Source organism: Apodemus sylvaticus, chromosome 2, assembly GCF_947179515.1.
Source record: "Apodemus sylvaticus chromosome 2, mApoSyl1.1, whole genome shotgun sequence".
Taxonomy (NCBI): domain Eukaryota; kingdom Metazoa; phylum Chordata; class Mammalia; order Rodentia; family Muridae; genus Apodemus; species Apodemus sylvaticus.
In genome coordinates, this window is record NC_067473.1 from 113465749 (window position 1) to 113478860 (window position 13112).

At 56.1% G+C, this 13112-nt stretch overlaps 1 protein-coding gene across 1 annotated transcript in view; it reads left to right on the forward strand.

Moving 5' to 3' along the window:
- Nucleotides 1-10862, forward strand: part of Dctn1 (dynactin subunit 1) — a 34018-nt gene extending 23156 nt beyond the window's left edge. The window contains exons 6-28 of the mRNA XM_052174089.1: nucleotides 258-455; nucleotides 610-814; nucleotides 883-961; nucleotides 1084-1243; nucleotides 1352-1456; nucleotides 1629-1820; nucleotides 1901-2017; nucleotides 2227-2379; nucleotides 3100-3260; nucleotides 3375-3543; nucleotides 4354-4422; nucleotides 4601-4663; nucleotides 4761-4910; nucleotides 5062-5223; nucleotides 5305-5436; nucleotides 5619-5744; nucleotides 6174-6316; nucleotides 6490-6656; nucleotides 8259-8392; nucleotides 8503-8695; nucleotides 9401-9480; nucleotides 9911-10000; nucleotides 10402-10862. Coding sequence (XP_052030049.1) covers nucleotides 258-455; nucleotides 610-814; nucleotides 883-961; nucleotides 1084-1243; nucleotides 1352-1456; nucleotides 1629-1820; nucleotides 1901-2017; nucleotides 2227-2379; nucleotides 3100-3260; nucleotides 3375-3543; nucleotides 4354-4422; nucleotides 4601-4663; nucleotides 4761-4910; nucleotides 5062-5223; nucleotides 5305-5436; nucleotides 5619-5744; nucleotides 6174-6316; nucleotides 6490-6656; nucleotides 8259-8392; nucleotides 8503-8695; nucleotides 9401-9480; nucleotides 9911-10000; nucleotides 10402-10539 — 3186 coding nt within the window. The 3' untranslated portion in view covers nucleotides 10540-10862. The remainder of the gene's footprint in view (nucleotides 1-257; nucleotides 456-609; nucleotides 815-882; nucleotides 962-1083; nucleotides 1244-1351; nucleotides 1457-1628; nucleotides 1821-1900; nucleotides 2018-2226; nucleotides 2380-3099; nucleotides 3261-3374; nucleotides 3544-4353; nucleotides 4423-4600; nucleotides 4664-4760; nucleotides 4911-5061; nucleotides 5224-5304; nucleotides 5437-5618; nucleotides 5745-6173; nucleotides 6317-6489; nucleotides 6657-8258; nucleotides 8393-8502; nucleotides 8696-9400; nucleotides 9481-9910; nucleotides 10001-10401) is intronic.
- The last annotated feature ends 2250 nt before the right edge of the window (nucleotides 10863-13112 follow it).

Genomic DNA, 13112 nt, shown 5'->3' on the forward strand with positions numbered 1-13112 from the left:
CCTGCCTAGGTGCTCTTTCAGGGTTGGGGAGACCTAGGCCTGGAATCAGAGGGAGTGAGGTTTCCCTGTCCTTCTGCCCTTCCATACCCTCTCCGTATCTTGTGCCTGCCGGGGTCGGTTTCCTCTTAGATGTTCCTATGCCGCTTGCTTGCTCTTGGTTCTTTGTCTAGGGAAGTGCATTCTTACCTTTGCTTCAGCTCAGTTTTGTTAGGGTGGGGCAGGAGCTGTGCACCAACCATTGGGCCTCCTCTTGGCAGGAAGAGGAAGGGCTGAGGGCCCAGGTCCGGGACCTGGAGGAGAAGCTGGAGACCCTGCGTCTGAAACGCTCAGAAGACAAAGCAAAGCTGAAAGAGCTGGAGAAGCACAAGATCCAGCTGGAGCAGGTGCAGGAATGGAAGAGCAAGATGCAGGAGCAGCAGGCGGACCTGCAGCGGCGCCTCAAGGAGGCTCGGAAGGTGCGCCTCACTCGCTCACTCCAGCCAAGCTGGTGCTGGCAAGGTGGAGGGACTCGAAGGAGGGACCCGGGAGCTAGGCTGGAATATAGGGTGCCCCGGAAGAAAGGGCAGCGTGGGAGTCGCTGCGCCTGCTCCACTCGCTTCTAACCTCCAGGAAGCCAAGGAGGCGCTGGAGGCAAAGGAGCGCTACATGGAGGAGATGGCGGACACAGCCGACGCCATCGAGATGGCCACTCTGGACAAGGAGATGGCTGAAGAGCGCGCTGAGTCTCTGCAGCAGGAGGTGGAGGCTCTGAAGGAACGGGTAGATGAGCTCACCACAGACTTGGAGATCCTCAAGGCTGAAATCGAAGAGAAAGGTAAGGGACCAGGAGCAGGGCCCAGCTGGTGCAGTAGGCCCGGCGTGAACACACTGTCGCTCTTGCAGGCTCTGACGGGGCTGCATCAAGCTACCAGCTCAAGCAGCTGGAGGAGCAGAACGCCCGCCTGAAGGACGCCCTGGTGAGGTAGGCCTCCCTCCTCCCTCTGTCCTTTCCTGCCTCGGGTCAGAGCACTTGTGACCCACACATGCTTTCTGCCATCTCCATCTTCTCTGACTCCTTCTGTTGCTCCTTCCGCTTCCCCACAGGATGCGAGACCTCTCTTCTTCAGAGAAGCAGGAGCACGTGAAGCTCCAGAAACTCATGGAAAAGAAGAACCAGGAGCTCGAGGTCGTGAGGCAGCAGCGGGAACGTCTTCAGGAGGAGCTGAGCCAGGCAGAAAGCACCATTGATGAACTCAAGGAGCAGGTCTGAGCCCGGCCCTCGCCCCTGCACGCTCCGCGGCCCGGCCGCTGCCCCCTCCTGCTTCCAGGCCCTCACGGCTGCACTTTTCCCTGTCCCTTCCCCTTGACACAGGTGGACGCTGCTCTGGGAGCTGAAGAGATGGTGGAGATGCTGACGGACCGGAACCTGAATCTGGAGGAGAAAGTGCGGGAGTTGCGGGAGACGGTGGGGGACTTGGTAAGAAGAGAGCAGATCCCCGTTCTCACCGTGCTGGAGCATATGTGGACGGGACCTTCCGAGAGATTGGCTTCAGACCCTGGCCTTTGAGCAGGGATTGTGGTAAGGGGACCATTCTGGCCCTGCCATCCTGACCCTGCCCGTGTGCTCTTCCCAACTCTGTGCCCCCCAGGAAGCCATGAATGAGATGAACGACGAACTGCAGGAGAATGCACGCGAGACGGAGCTGGAGCTGCGGGAGCAGCTGGACATGGCCGGCGCACGGGTCAGGGAGGCCCAGAAGCGAGTGGAAGCCGCCCAGGAGACGGTCGCCGACTATCAGCAGACGATCAAGAAGTACCGCCAGCTGACTGCCCACCTGCAGGTGCCTGCCTCGCCGCTGGTCCCTGCTCAGGGTAACCCCCGGGTTCCCAGGACCAACTGTGCCTCACTGTCCCCTCTCAGGATGTCAATCGGGAGCTGACAAACCAGCAGGAAGCATCTGTGGAGAGACAGCAGCAGCCACCGCCAGAGACTTTTGATTTCAAAATCAAGTTTGCTGAGACCAAGGCTCATGCCAAGGTCAGGAAAGTGGGCACCCTGAGGTCAGGGGTGTTAGCCCAGGAGGAGGCAGGGGTAGCTGTGGGCTGGCTTGGGGTGGGGTTCTGGACGTAGGGTGCTTTGGGTGATAATTGTGGGAGAATCCTGGCCTGGACTTATCTACGAGCAAGGGGCCCGGCGGTTCTGCAGCTTTGCATCCAGACTGAGAGCCCTTCCCCCCGTCCTTGCAGGCGATTGAGATGGAGTTGAGACAGATGGAGGTGGCCCAGGCCAACCGGCACATGTCCCTGCTGACGGCCTTTATGCCTGACAGCTTCCTCCGGCCGGGCGGAGACCATGACTGCGTCTTGGTGCTGCTGCTCATGCCCCGGCTCATTTGCAAGGTACGGCCAGTCAGGCACTGAGGCTGGAGGGGAGGCAGCAGGCACTGGCCCTGCACAGTTTACATGCTAGCTAGTGTAGGCACTCTCACTCAGCAGGGCCTCAGTGAACCCAGCCGCCACACTTGGGAGACCTGTGTCTGCCTTCCGCCAGCTGCAGAGGAGAAATCCTTGTGCAGGAACAGTTTTTCTCTCACTGTCTTCTAAACCATCCACTATAGCCTTGATACCATTTACCTGGTGTTAGGTATTGTCAGTAACCTCGAGGTGGTTTAACATGTTCAGGAGTGTACACACAGGTTACATGCAGAACCTGAGTGTTTTACATGAGGCACTCAAACATCATGTGCTAGTGTTTACAGGAGTCTGAAACCAGTCCCCTCCAAATAGGAGAAACTGTCCAAGGAGAAGAAGCCTCTTGGTGAGGCGTTGCTGGTTCCTTTAGCAGAGGGGTAGAGGTTACTAAAGGAATAACATTTAAACTAGAGTAGAGGTAGTCCTGGGATACGTGAGTGGCGTACTAGAGGATACGTGGTGTGGTGAGGAATCTGGGCAGATTACAACCCTGCTCTGCCAGGAGCCTCCTGCTTGTCTGAGAGCCGTGCCTGCCCCTCGTCCGTGTGTGTTCACCCCTCCACATGGGTTTAGCTGGGTCGTGGGTTCCTGGTTCTGTGTTCTTTGTCCTCTACTCCCAGTTCCAGGGCCCTGGTCTTCCTTCTGCAGGCAGAGCTCATCCGGAAGCAGGCCCAGGAGAAGTTTGACCTGAGCGAGAACTGTTCAGAGCGGCCCGGGCTGCGAGGAGCTTCCGGGGAGCAGCTGAGCTTTGCTGCCGGCCTGGTGTACTCGCTGAGTCTGCTGCAGGCCACACTGCACCGCTATGAGCAGTAAGAGACACCTCGTCCCCTCTGTTGCACCCTGGGTCCTGGGTCCAGGATTCGCTGGAACTGAGGTAACTTCCCAGAGATCGTGCCCTCACGGAGCCCTTTTCTGGTCCTCAGTGCCCTCTCTCAGTGCAGTGTGGACGTGTATAAGAAGGTTGGCAGCCTGTACCCGGAGATGAGTGCCCACGAGCGCTCCTTAGATTTCCTCATTGAGCTGCTGCACAAGGACCAGCTGGATGAGACTGTGAACGTGGAGCCCCTCACCAAGGCCATCAAGTACTACCAGGTCCGGGGCCAGGACCCAGGGTGGGGGAGCGGCTGGGCAGCAGGGCAGTCTCGTACCTGTTGGGAGGTCTCGCCAGGGTATACACCGTTTTATGGCCGCAGTTGGCTTCTTGAGACCAATTTGCTCTGGTTTTGTTTTTATTGTTGTTGGAGTTGGTTTGTTGTTGTTGGAGGGGAACGTATAATATTTTTTGTTTTGTTCTTTTGAGACCCGGTCTCATGTAACTCAGGCTGGCCTTAAACTTGATGTGTAGCCGAAGATAACCTTGAACTCGTGATCCTCCTGCCTCCGTCCCAAGTGTTGAGCTAATAGGTCTATGCCATCATGCCTGGATAAAAAAAGTTGTGTGTTTGTGTGTGTGTGTGTGTGTGTATTGTGTGGCACAATGTACATGCAGAGATCAGAGATCACAGGACAACATGAGTCAGTTGACGCTTTCTTTCCATCATATGGGTCCTGAGGTTTGGACCGTAGATGTTATAGATCTACTGTTTGGGAGCAAGTGTCTTTACTGCTGAGCTATCACTGGCTGCTTTTATAAGCCAGCATCTCACTGTAGCTGGCTCAGGCTGGCCTTGAACTCCTGATGCTCTTGTCTTAGCCTCCCCAGCGATAGGAGTATGGACCTGTGCCACCAGTTCCAACTGTTGTATGTCTGATGCGAACTTGCCTTGTGAGGTTTTGGAAAGTTTTGTACCACTGAAGACCACAGAGTCCAGGACTCAAACTCTAGTTTGGGAGAAGGGCAGTCCCCCAGCCAGCCTTTGCCCTTCACAGACTAAAGGCTACCTCTGTGTTGTTCCTCCTCAGCATCTGTACAGCATCCACCTCGCTGAACAACCCGAGGATTCCACCATGCAGCTGGCGGACCACATCAAGGTGACGTGTGTGGATCAGTGACAGCTTCTGTAGGGCTGAGGGAAGGGAGTCAGACTGAGAGGTCTGGGAAAGCAGAGGGCCTATGTGCACGTGACGTCCCAGAAGATTTGGCGACCTAGGGATGAGGATGCGTAGGCGAGCTCCTGTTTGGGCTGAGACCTCATTTCTTTCCGTATAGTTCACCCAGAGCGCCCTGGACTGTATGAGCGTGGAGGTGGGGCGGCTGCGTGCCTTCTTGCAGGTGAGGGCACATCTGGCTCTGAGGAGTTCTTCCTTTTCCAGCCCCTCTCCTTCCCCCAGTGCCAACTGTGGCATGTCTGCTTCTCTTTCCTGTGTAGAGTGGGCAGGAGGCAACAGATGTCGCCCTTCTTCTCCGAGACCTGGAAACATCATGCAGTGACACCCGTCAGTTCTGCAAGAAGATCCGAAGGCGGATGCCGGGGACGGACGCCCCTGGGATCCCAGCAGCGCTGGCCTTTGGCTCCCAGGTTTGGGGCGTGGTCGTGGGGGAAGGGAGCTGAGCAGAAGCAGGAGGGGCCTAGCTTTAGGACCCGGATCCGGTCAGGGCATTGAATTAGGAAGCTGGCAGGAACTATGATGCCGACCAGGATGGGCTCTTGACTCTGGCCTGTCACACAGGTGTCTGACACACTCCTGGACTGCAGGAAGCACTTGACATGGGTGGTAGCTGTTCTGCAGGAGGTGGCAGCCGCAGCTGCCCAGCTGATCGCCCCCTTGGCAGAGAATGAGGGGCTGCCCGTGGCTGCGCTGGAGGAGCTGGCTTTCAAAGCCAGCGAGCAGGTCGGCCTGGAACCTTGGGCTGTGGGGTCTGAGGAGGCGGCGGCCACTGCAGCTTTTCATACCTGCTCTTGGCTGTTGCAGATCTACGGGAGCCCCTCCAGCAGCCCCTATGAGTGTCTGCGCCAGTCGTGCACCATCCTCATCAGCACGATGAACAAGTTGGCCACCGCCATGCAAGAAGGCGAGTATGATGCAGAGCGGCCCCCGAGCAAGGTAGGTGCATGTTTCTGGGGACCCGGTGGCCTGTAGGGGTTCAACTTGCAGAGCTGCCCTGCTTGTGGAGAGTGGGGAGGCTAGAAGGAAGGGGCTTCCTGCCTCGAAGTCGGGGTGATTTTCCCGTGACTGGAGGAGTCTCCTTCCTCCGCCTCTACCCTCTCACCCACTCTGTCTTTTAGCCTCCTCCGGTTGAACTTCGGGCTGCAGCCCTGCGTGCGGAGATCACAGATGCTGAAGGTCTGGGTTTGAAGCTTGAGGATCGAGAGACAGTTATCAAGGAGTTAAAGAAGTCACTCAAGATTAAGGTGTGGAGGACTGGAGAGATGGATCAGTGGTTAAGAGCACCGGCTGCTCTTCAGGGGACCCTGGTTTGAGTCCCAGCACCCACATGGCGGCTCATGACCATCTGTAATTTTAGTCCTAGGGGACCCAATGCCCTCTTCTGGCCTTTGAGGGCACCAGCTACACATACGGTACACATACATACATGTAGACATACATGTAGACATACATGTAGACAAAACGACATGTAACATAAATTAATTAAAACAATTAAGGTAAAGGCTGGGGAGTGTGGTGGGACTTGTCAGTGTCGTGCTGGATGTGACGATCAAGGTGTGGGATCTGAGGTCATCCGGGAGGAGCTGCATGTCCCACGTCCCACATCCCACCTCCCACATCCGGTCCTGTGGCTTGAGGAGGCTGCTGAGGACCTGACGTGCTCCCTTACCCAGGGAGAGGAGCTGAGTGAGGCCAACGTGCGGCTGAGCCTCCTGGAGAAGAAGCTGGACAGCGCTGCCAAGGACGCAGACGAGCGAATCGAGAAAGTTCAGACTCGGCTGGAGGAGACGCAGAGCCTGCTGCGGAAGAAGGAGAAGTGAGCGCCGCCCTGCCCTTGGCCGAGTCCTCCCCTCCCCGCAGCTCTCTGTTGTGAGAGACCCCCTTTGCCTTGAAGTGTGACTACCCCACTTTTCCTTCTGTCTCGGGTTGCCGCTGAGAGTCGGGGGCTGTGGGGAAGGGACGTGCCTGAACCCACGTTCTCTTCCACAGAGACTTTGAGGAGACGATGGATGCACTCCAGGCTGACATCGACCAGCTGGAGGCAGAGAAGACAGAGCTCAAGCAGCGCTTGAACAGCCAGTCCAAGCGCACAATTGAGGGGCTCCGGGGCCCCCCTCCGTCAGGCATTGCTACCCTGGTCTCTGGCATTGCTGGTGGTGAGTACGGTGACTAGGTGACATCGGCCCAGAGACCGATTTGATTGTCCTCTCTTCTGGCCTCAGTTTGACTTCAGGTGCCTGTACCTTAGGTGTTCAGCCAAGAGCGTGCTTGCCCCAGTTCCACAATGCCTGTTTCATCAGGGTTTTGTTTTCCTTGATGATAAGTTCACAGACCTCTGTAAAGCAGCACGCCACCAAGACTGTCTGTCAGGAAAGTCAGAATAACTACTGAGTTAGGCCCTGGAGGCTCCCTCTGGACCTGCCACCTGGTCTTCCTATCTCAGCTGTATTCAGGGAAGGTCAGGCCACACGCTGCAGTGTCCAGCCTCGTGTGCAGCCAGAGTCTCACAGCTGCCGAGTGCCTGCTTCTCTCCGTGGCTTCTGTTCTCACCTCTTCCTAGGTTTTTTTGTTTGTTTGTTTGTTTTTTGTTTTTTGGATTTGGGTTTTTCGAGACAGGGTTTCTCTGTATAGCCCCGGCTGTTCTGGAACTCACTCTGTAGACCAGGCTGGCCTCGAACTCAGAAATCCGCCTGCCTCTGCCTCCCAGAGTGCTGGGATTACAGGCGTGCGCCACCACTGCCCGGCTCTTCCTAGGTTCTTAATGAGGTCGGTGAGCCTTCTGTGAGTTTTGTGCCTTTCGGGCTGTTCCCTGCCCTGCCGCCTCTTGGCTCCCACTGCTCTGCTTGGTTTCTGCCCCCCCCCCCAGCCACCTCCCTCACCCCACCACTTCACCCCCACCCCCACCCCCCACCACCCCTCACTACACGCTTGACTTTCCCTCTGGAGACCAGTCTCCTAGCCCACAGGTAAACCACCAGCCTCTGGCCTTTCCTCACTGCTCACTTCACCCAAGGACTCGCCCTTATCAAAGGCCTTGTCGTAGATACACCCTGATTCAGGGGGCGGCCAAGTGCCTTGGCGACAGTACTTGAACAGTACAGACAGCTCCTCATGCTTTGAGGGGAAATCTTCTTTGATTCACCATTTTGTGTTGTTTTAGTAAGGCTCTTAAACAAATTCTGCTTCTGAATTAATGAAACACCCCATCAACTAAGGGAGGCATTTGCCTCAGAACAAGGGGGAGGCCTGAGGAGGGCAGTACTTGCCCTTCTTCCCAAGGTTTGCAGCCGGAGCCCTCGTTGTGGAGGTGCATGCGGCCTCTCCTGGAGGTGAAGCGGGGCCAGGGAGGCAGGAGCAGCCTCACCGAGTGCTTCCTGCATTCACTCACTTCGTCATTCTCTTAGAGTGTGCCCTCATCCACCTTTGCTCTCCTTTACCCCCCAAGGTCAGAGGCAGGGGTTTAGGAAGTTTTGGTGGTGAGGAAAAGGGTCTTCTGCATGTTGTGGCCAGAGGCCCTCCCTCCGCTTTGTCCAATGTCCTCTCATTATCTAATCGCTCTCTCTTCTGCTCCCCCATGGCTTTCCAGAGGAACAACAGCGAGGTAGAGACCCACCCCGCTAGGGTTTACCAAAGCCACTGGGCGCTGGCACTGGGGACAGCACCAGGAGTGGAGGTGGGGGGCGGGGACGGGGAGGTGAAGAGCCCAGTTTTTAACCCTGTGCACTGAGGGCTGATGACATTCTGCGTGCTGTTCACAGGGGGCGCTCCCGGGCAGGCTCCAGGCGCCTTGCCAGGCCCGGGGCTGGTGAAGGACTCCCCACTGCTGCTTCAGCAGATCTCTGCTATGAGGCTGCACATCTCGCAGCTACAGCATGAGAACAGCATCCTCAGAGTAAGGCACTCACGGGGACGTGGGCGAGCTCGGAGCAGGCCTGCCCATCATCGTTGGTGAAGGCCACTGGTGCCTTAACCACTCCCTCTGTCCCCTCCCACTCCTGACAGGGAGCACAGATGAAGGCGTCCTTGGCAGCTCTGCCCCCTCTGCATGTTGCAAAGCTTTCCCTGCCACCCCATGAGGGCCCTGGTGGTAACCTAGTGGCTGGGGCACTGTATCGTAAGACCAGCCAGCTACTGGAGAAGCTAAACCAGCTGAGCACCCGCACCCACGTGGTAGACATCACTCGGGCCAGCCCAGGTATGTGCCCTCTCCTGAGAGAATGGCTACAGCCGTTCTGTCCCCAGGGCGGCTCCTAGCAGTGCTCAGTGGCTTCAGGATGCAGTCTCCAGATTCCTGGGCCTGTTTCTTCCTGCGCTCTCTCTCTCTCCTCTCTTTCTCCTTTCTTTCTTCTCTGATATTGGGGGTTGAGCTGAGGGCCTCAAGCCTGCCAGGCTAGTGCTCTGCAGTCCAGCATTTTACTTTAAAAATGTTTTGCTTTGTTATTGTTTGAGATGGTTTCTCTGTGTGGCCCTGGCTGTTCTGGAACTCGCTCTGTAGTCCAGGCCATCCTCAAACTCAGAGATCCGCCTGCCTCTGCCCCTCTGAGTGCTGAAATTAAAGGCATGCTCCACCATACCTGGCACTTTTAATTTTTTTTTTATGTTTTTTTTTGTTTTGTTTTGCTTTGCTTTTGAGACAAGGTAGCTCTCAGTAAGTTCTCAGGTAGGCCTTGAACTTCTGATTCTCCTCTCTCAGTCTCTCAGTGGCTGGGGTTCAGGCCTTTCCACCAGAGCCAGTTTGTTTGCTCTTTCTCCCTGAAGTGCCTGTTGTATGTGGGTCCAATCCCGACACTCTGGCCATGCAGCTCAGCTGCTTGGATGGACCTTAGCGTCCTCAGCATCTCTCTCTCTCTCTCTCTCTCTCTCTCTCTCTCTCTCTCTCTCTCTCTCTCTCTCTCTCCAGCTGCCAAGAGCCCATCAGCCCAGCTTTTGGAGCAGGTGGCTCAGCTCAAGTCCCTGAGTGACAGCATCGAGAAGCTCAAGGTCGGTCACTTGGGGAGCCGGGCCTGCTCGGGGGCACACTGGAGTGCAGGTGGGAGGGAGGGAGCTCGTGCTTAGGAGCTGATTGATAAATCCAATCAACAAAGTGTGTGACCAGCGTCACCTTCAGGCTGGTGAGCCACCAGTGCTGACCAAGTGGCTCTGTGGGATGTCTGGCTACAGTTTCTGTCAGCTGAAATAATTAGAGGGCAGAATATTTGCCAGTGTCTTCGAAGAAGCCATAGACACTGAGTTAGGCCTTAAAGAATGAAGGTGTTCTACAGGAAAGAGAGATCCGGATGGGGCTGGGCTAGAGCAGAAGTGCAGAGATAGAAAGCTACACTATCTGGAGCTAGTGCTGCCCAGAAGCGCAGGAGGCCCCGAGCTACCGGCTGGATCCCTGAGTGAGCCATGGCCCCCTCCTTGTCCCTAGGATGAGGTCCTCAAGGAGACAGTGACGCAGCGCCCTGGAGCTACTGTTCCCACCGACTTTGCCACCTTCCCTTCGTCTGCCTTCCTCAGGGTAAGGGGAGCATACTGTGGGAGATGGCGGCACCATGCTGGGTGCACCTGTGGGCTCTTGCTTTCTCTTGGGGAAGGGGGCCTAGCGTCTCCCCTGGTATCTCAGGCCCCTCTGCCTCATGCCCTGCTTAACCTGGCATGGCCAGGTTAAGAATTGCACAGAACCGAAAGTGCCTTCAACACTTGGAGATTGGGATATTCTAGCAAATAGGTAACACCTGCCCAGACTCTTAGACACTGGGGACTCAGATTATCTTGCCAGACTACCCTCGTTCCCATTTGAAAAGTGTGTGGTGTCAGAACCCAGGGGTTGACACGGGACCCTCAGGCTCTCAAGGACCCTCAGTGCCTCTAATCAAGTGAGCCCTTAACCTGAGGTCCTCTTTCTCTTCCCAACACAAGGCCAAGGAAGAGCAGCAAGATGACACAGTCTACATGGGCAAAGTGACCTTTTCATGTGCGGCAGGCCTAGGACAGCGACACCGCCTGGTGCTGACCCAGGAGCAGCTGCACCAGCTTCACAGCCGCCTCATCTCCTAAGCACTCCTTCCTTCCCTGCCTTCCCTCTGGGACAGCCCCCTGGTACCGCTGCCCAGGGCACGGCCACCTCAGCCACTCCCAGGTTGAACCACATGCTAACCTCGTGAGTGGTTCAGCTTCTTCTGGTCTGGTCAGGGTCCTGCTACTTCCGTAACCTGGGTTTGCCTGTCCACCCCTGGCCTCTTCCATATTTGCTGTTCATCTGCTCCCTCTTTCCTGAGGGGCCTCAGGGCATTGGAGGGGCCGACACCCCTCCACTAAAGATTGAGTGAGGTTTCCCTGACTGAGGACTTCACCCCTTGATTAAAGCAACTTCTGCTTCACTGCTTTCTGTGTGGCTCAGAGTGGGACTCGGGCTTAGCATGGGCGGAGGAGGGCTGCTGAAGAAACCGCATGTGCCCGTGAGTCTGGGTGGGGGTGGGGAGGTGGCCACACCCTCTGTGTGCACTAAGCTGCTCTGAGCAGAGGGGCAGGGGAGATGGTGGGGCTCGGTCCACGCAGGACCGAAGCCTGGAGCAGGACCACACCTGGAGCGCAGAAGCCCGCAGCTCACCCGTCTCATTCCACCCTGCAGCTTCAGTTTCCAGAACCGCCTTTCAGATGCATTGACCATTGTCTTCCCATCAGATGTGGGCTCAGATTAACATTTACTAAACCAGGGAAACTGAGGCAGCAGAGCAGTAAGAAATGATGACAATAAAGCCTGTGCCAAAACTCAGTCCAGATCGGTGTCATGGGAGCTACTGTTGTGAATTCTTGGGATTTCTGGTCTTGATTTAGACCTGTTGAAATACTCCCAGGAGTGAGGCTGGAGGGCGGAGCCGTTTGCAGCGTTCTAGAGTTTCAGAGTTGGGCCAGGGGTTTCCTGAGCAGCCCTCCAAGGTGCTCTCTTACTGCCCACACGAGGAAAGGCGTGCAAGGGTCAGGAGTGGGCCTGGCTAGAGGAGAAGCAGCAGATGAGGGGAGAGCCAGAGGCTGCATGTGCAGTCAGGACGCCCGCTAGGAAGGTCAGAAGGTCGTGGGGTTTGGATACTGTGTCTCTAACCTGCCTTGTTGGGTTGTGGGAGAGATACCTTTAGGTGACATTCCTCAGCACTCTAATACCATGTTAGATGCTAAGACTTAACTTGCTGTGTGCCAGGGAAGCCTGAGACGTAGGCCTTGGTTGCCACAAAACTAATGAGAAGGGTACTTTGTGTGGGGGTGTTCCTAGGATTTGAACCCAGGTCCTTAGGAATGGTAGGCAGTTGCTCTGTTGTTGAGCTGTATTCCCCAGCCTGTGGGGCTATCTTGGTAGCTGATCTCCAACCTTGATCTTCACCTCATCTCTCCAACTTTGGCTTCTCTGGTGCTAAGAAACCCACAGGCCACACATCTGCCCCTGGCATTGCATTACATTGCTGCCCTTTCTCCCAAATGACTGACCTGTGTTGTGATCATAAAAAGAAAAGGGGTATGAATAGGTTCTGTGAGCATGTGGGGAAGGGGGTGCCTCAGTGGGCCCACGCCAAGGCATCCCGTCCCCCTGAAGGACCACACAGAACAGTATGGTATAGAATAGAGTTTATTCAGGGCATGGGGAGGGGAGTTAAGAGGGTAGTAAAGGCAGAGAAAGGCAGAGAGAGGGAGAGTAGAGAAGTGGAGAGATGGGGAGGGAAGGAGAGGGCAAGAGAAGGGGAGAGAGTGGCTGAGGGCTCCTCCTGTGCTGTACCCACTTCTATTGTCATTGTCAGTTAACTCTTCTGTCTCCCACTTTGGGGTACCTTCCACCCCCGCATCCCAGTCACAGGAGAAGGGCCCATGTTAAGGCGAGTGTGAGTTCTGGACTTGGGTTTGAGGTACTAGTGAAAATGTCGGGTGGGTGGACGTCTATTCACATCTGTTCCGCTTGGGCCCATCGGGTGTGGAGCTCAGCAGGGAAGTTCAAACTGGAGTGTGGTGGTTGAGGGAATCATCTGCTCCCGGCCCCCAGGCCCCCTGGATAGACCACATACAAGCACCACGCCCTGGATAGACCACATACAAGCACCACGCCCTGGATAGACCACATACAAGCGCCACGCCTGGACAGAGAGAAGCTCACCTACTCTGTTTGGAGCCTGTTAGCTCTCTTCCCTCTTGCTATGGTTGCACACAGTATGGCGTATCATCCACGTTCCATAGCCTGAGGGAAACAGTAGGCACTGGCCAGGCAGCCGGAGTCACCAGGACAGCTGGAAACAGAACAGCAGCGGCGAGTCTTTCAGAGGTAGCACGGAGCAGCGAGGGCAGAGACCTGGGGAGTACTGAGAGCTAAGCACCCTCCATCCCGCAGTACAGCAGGGGAAGCAGCCACCAGGGCCCGTAGGAAAAGTGGGCAGAAGTGGAATCTGAAGGCAACCGAACAGGAACTGGTTGAAACTGGTTGAATCTTAAAGTAGAGCATGATTCAGAGAGGAGAAAGTGGTCTCCCTGAAGACTGCCTTCCAGCTGTCTCCAGAGACAGCCTTTCTGGGTCTCATTGTCCCCTCTGCTCAGGCACTTAGTCACATTTCTGGGACCTGGGATGTCTGTGTGTCACTTTATCGTCCTCT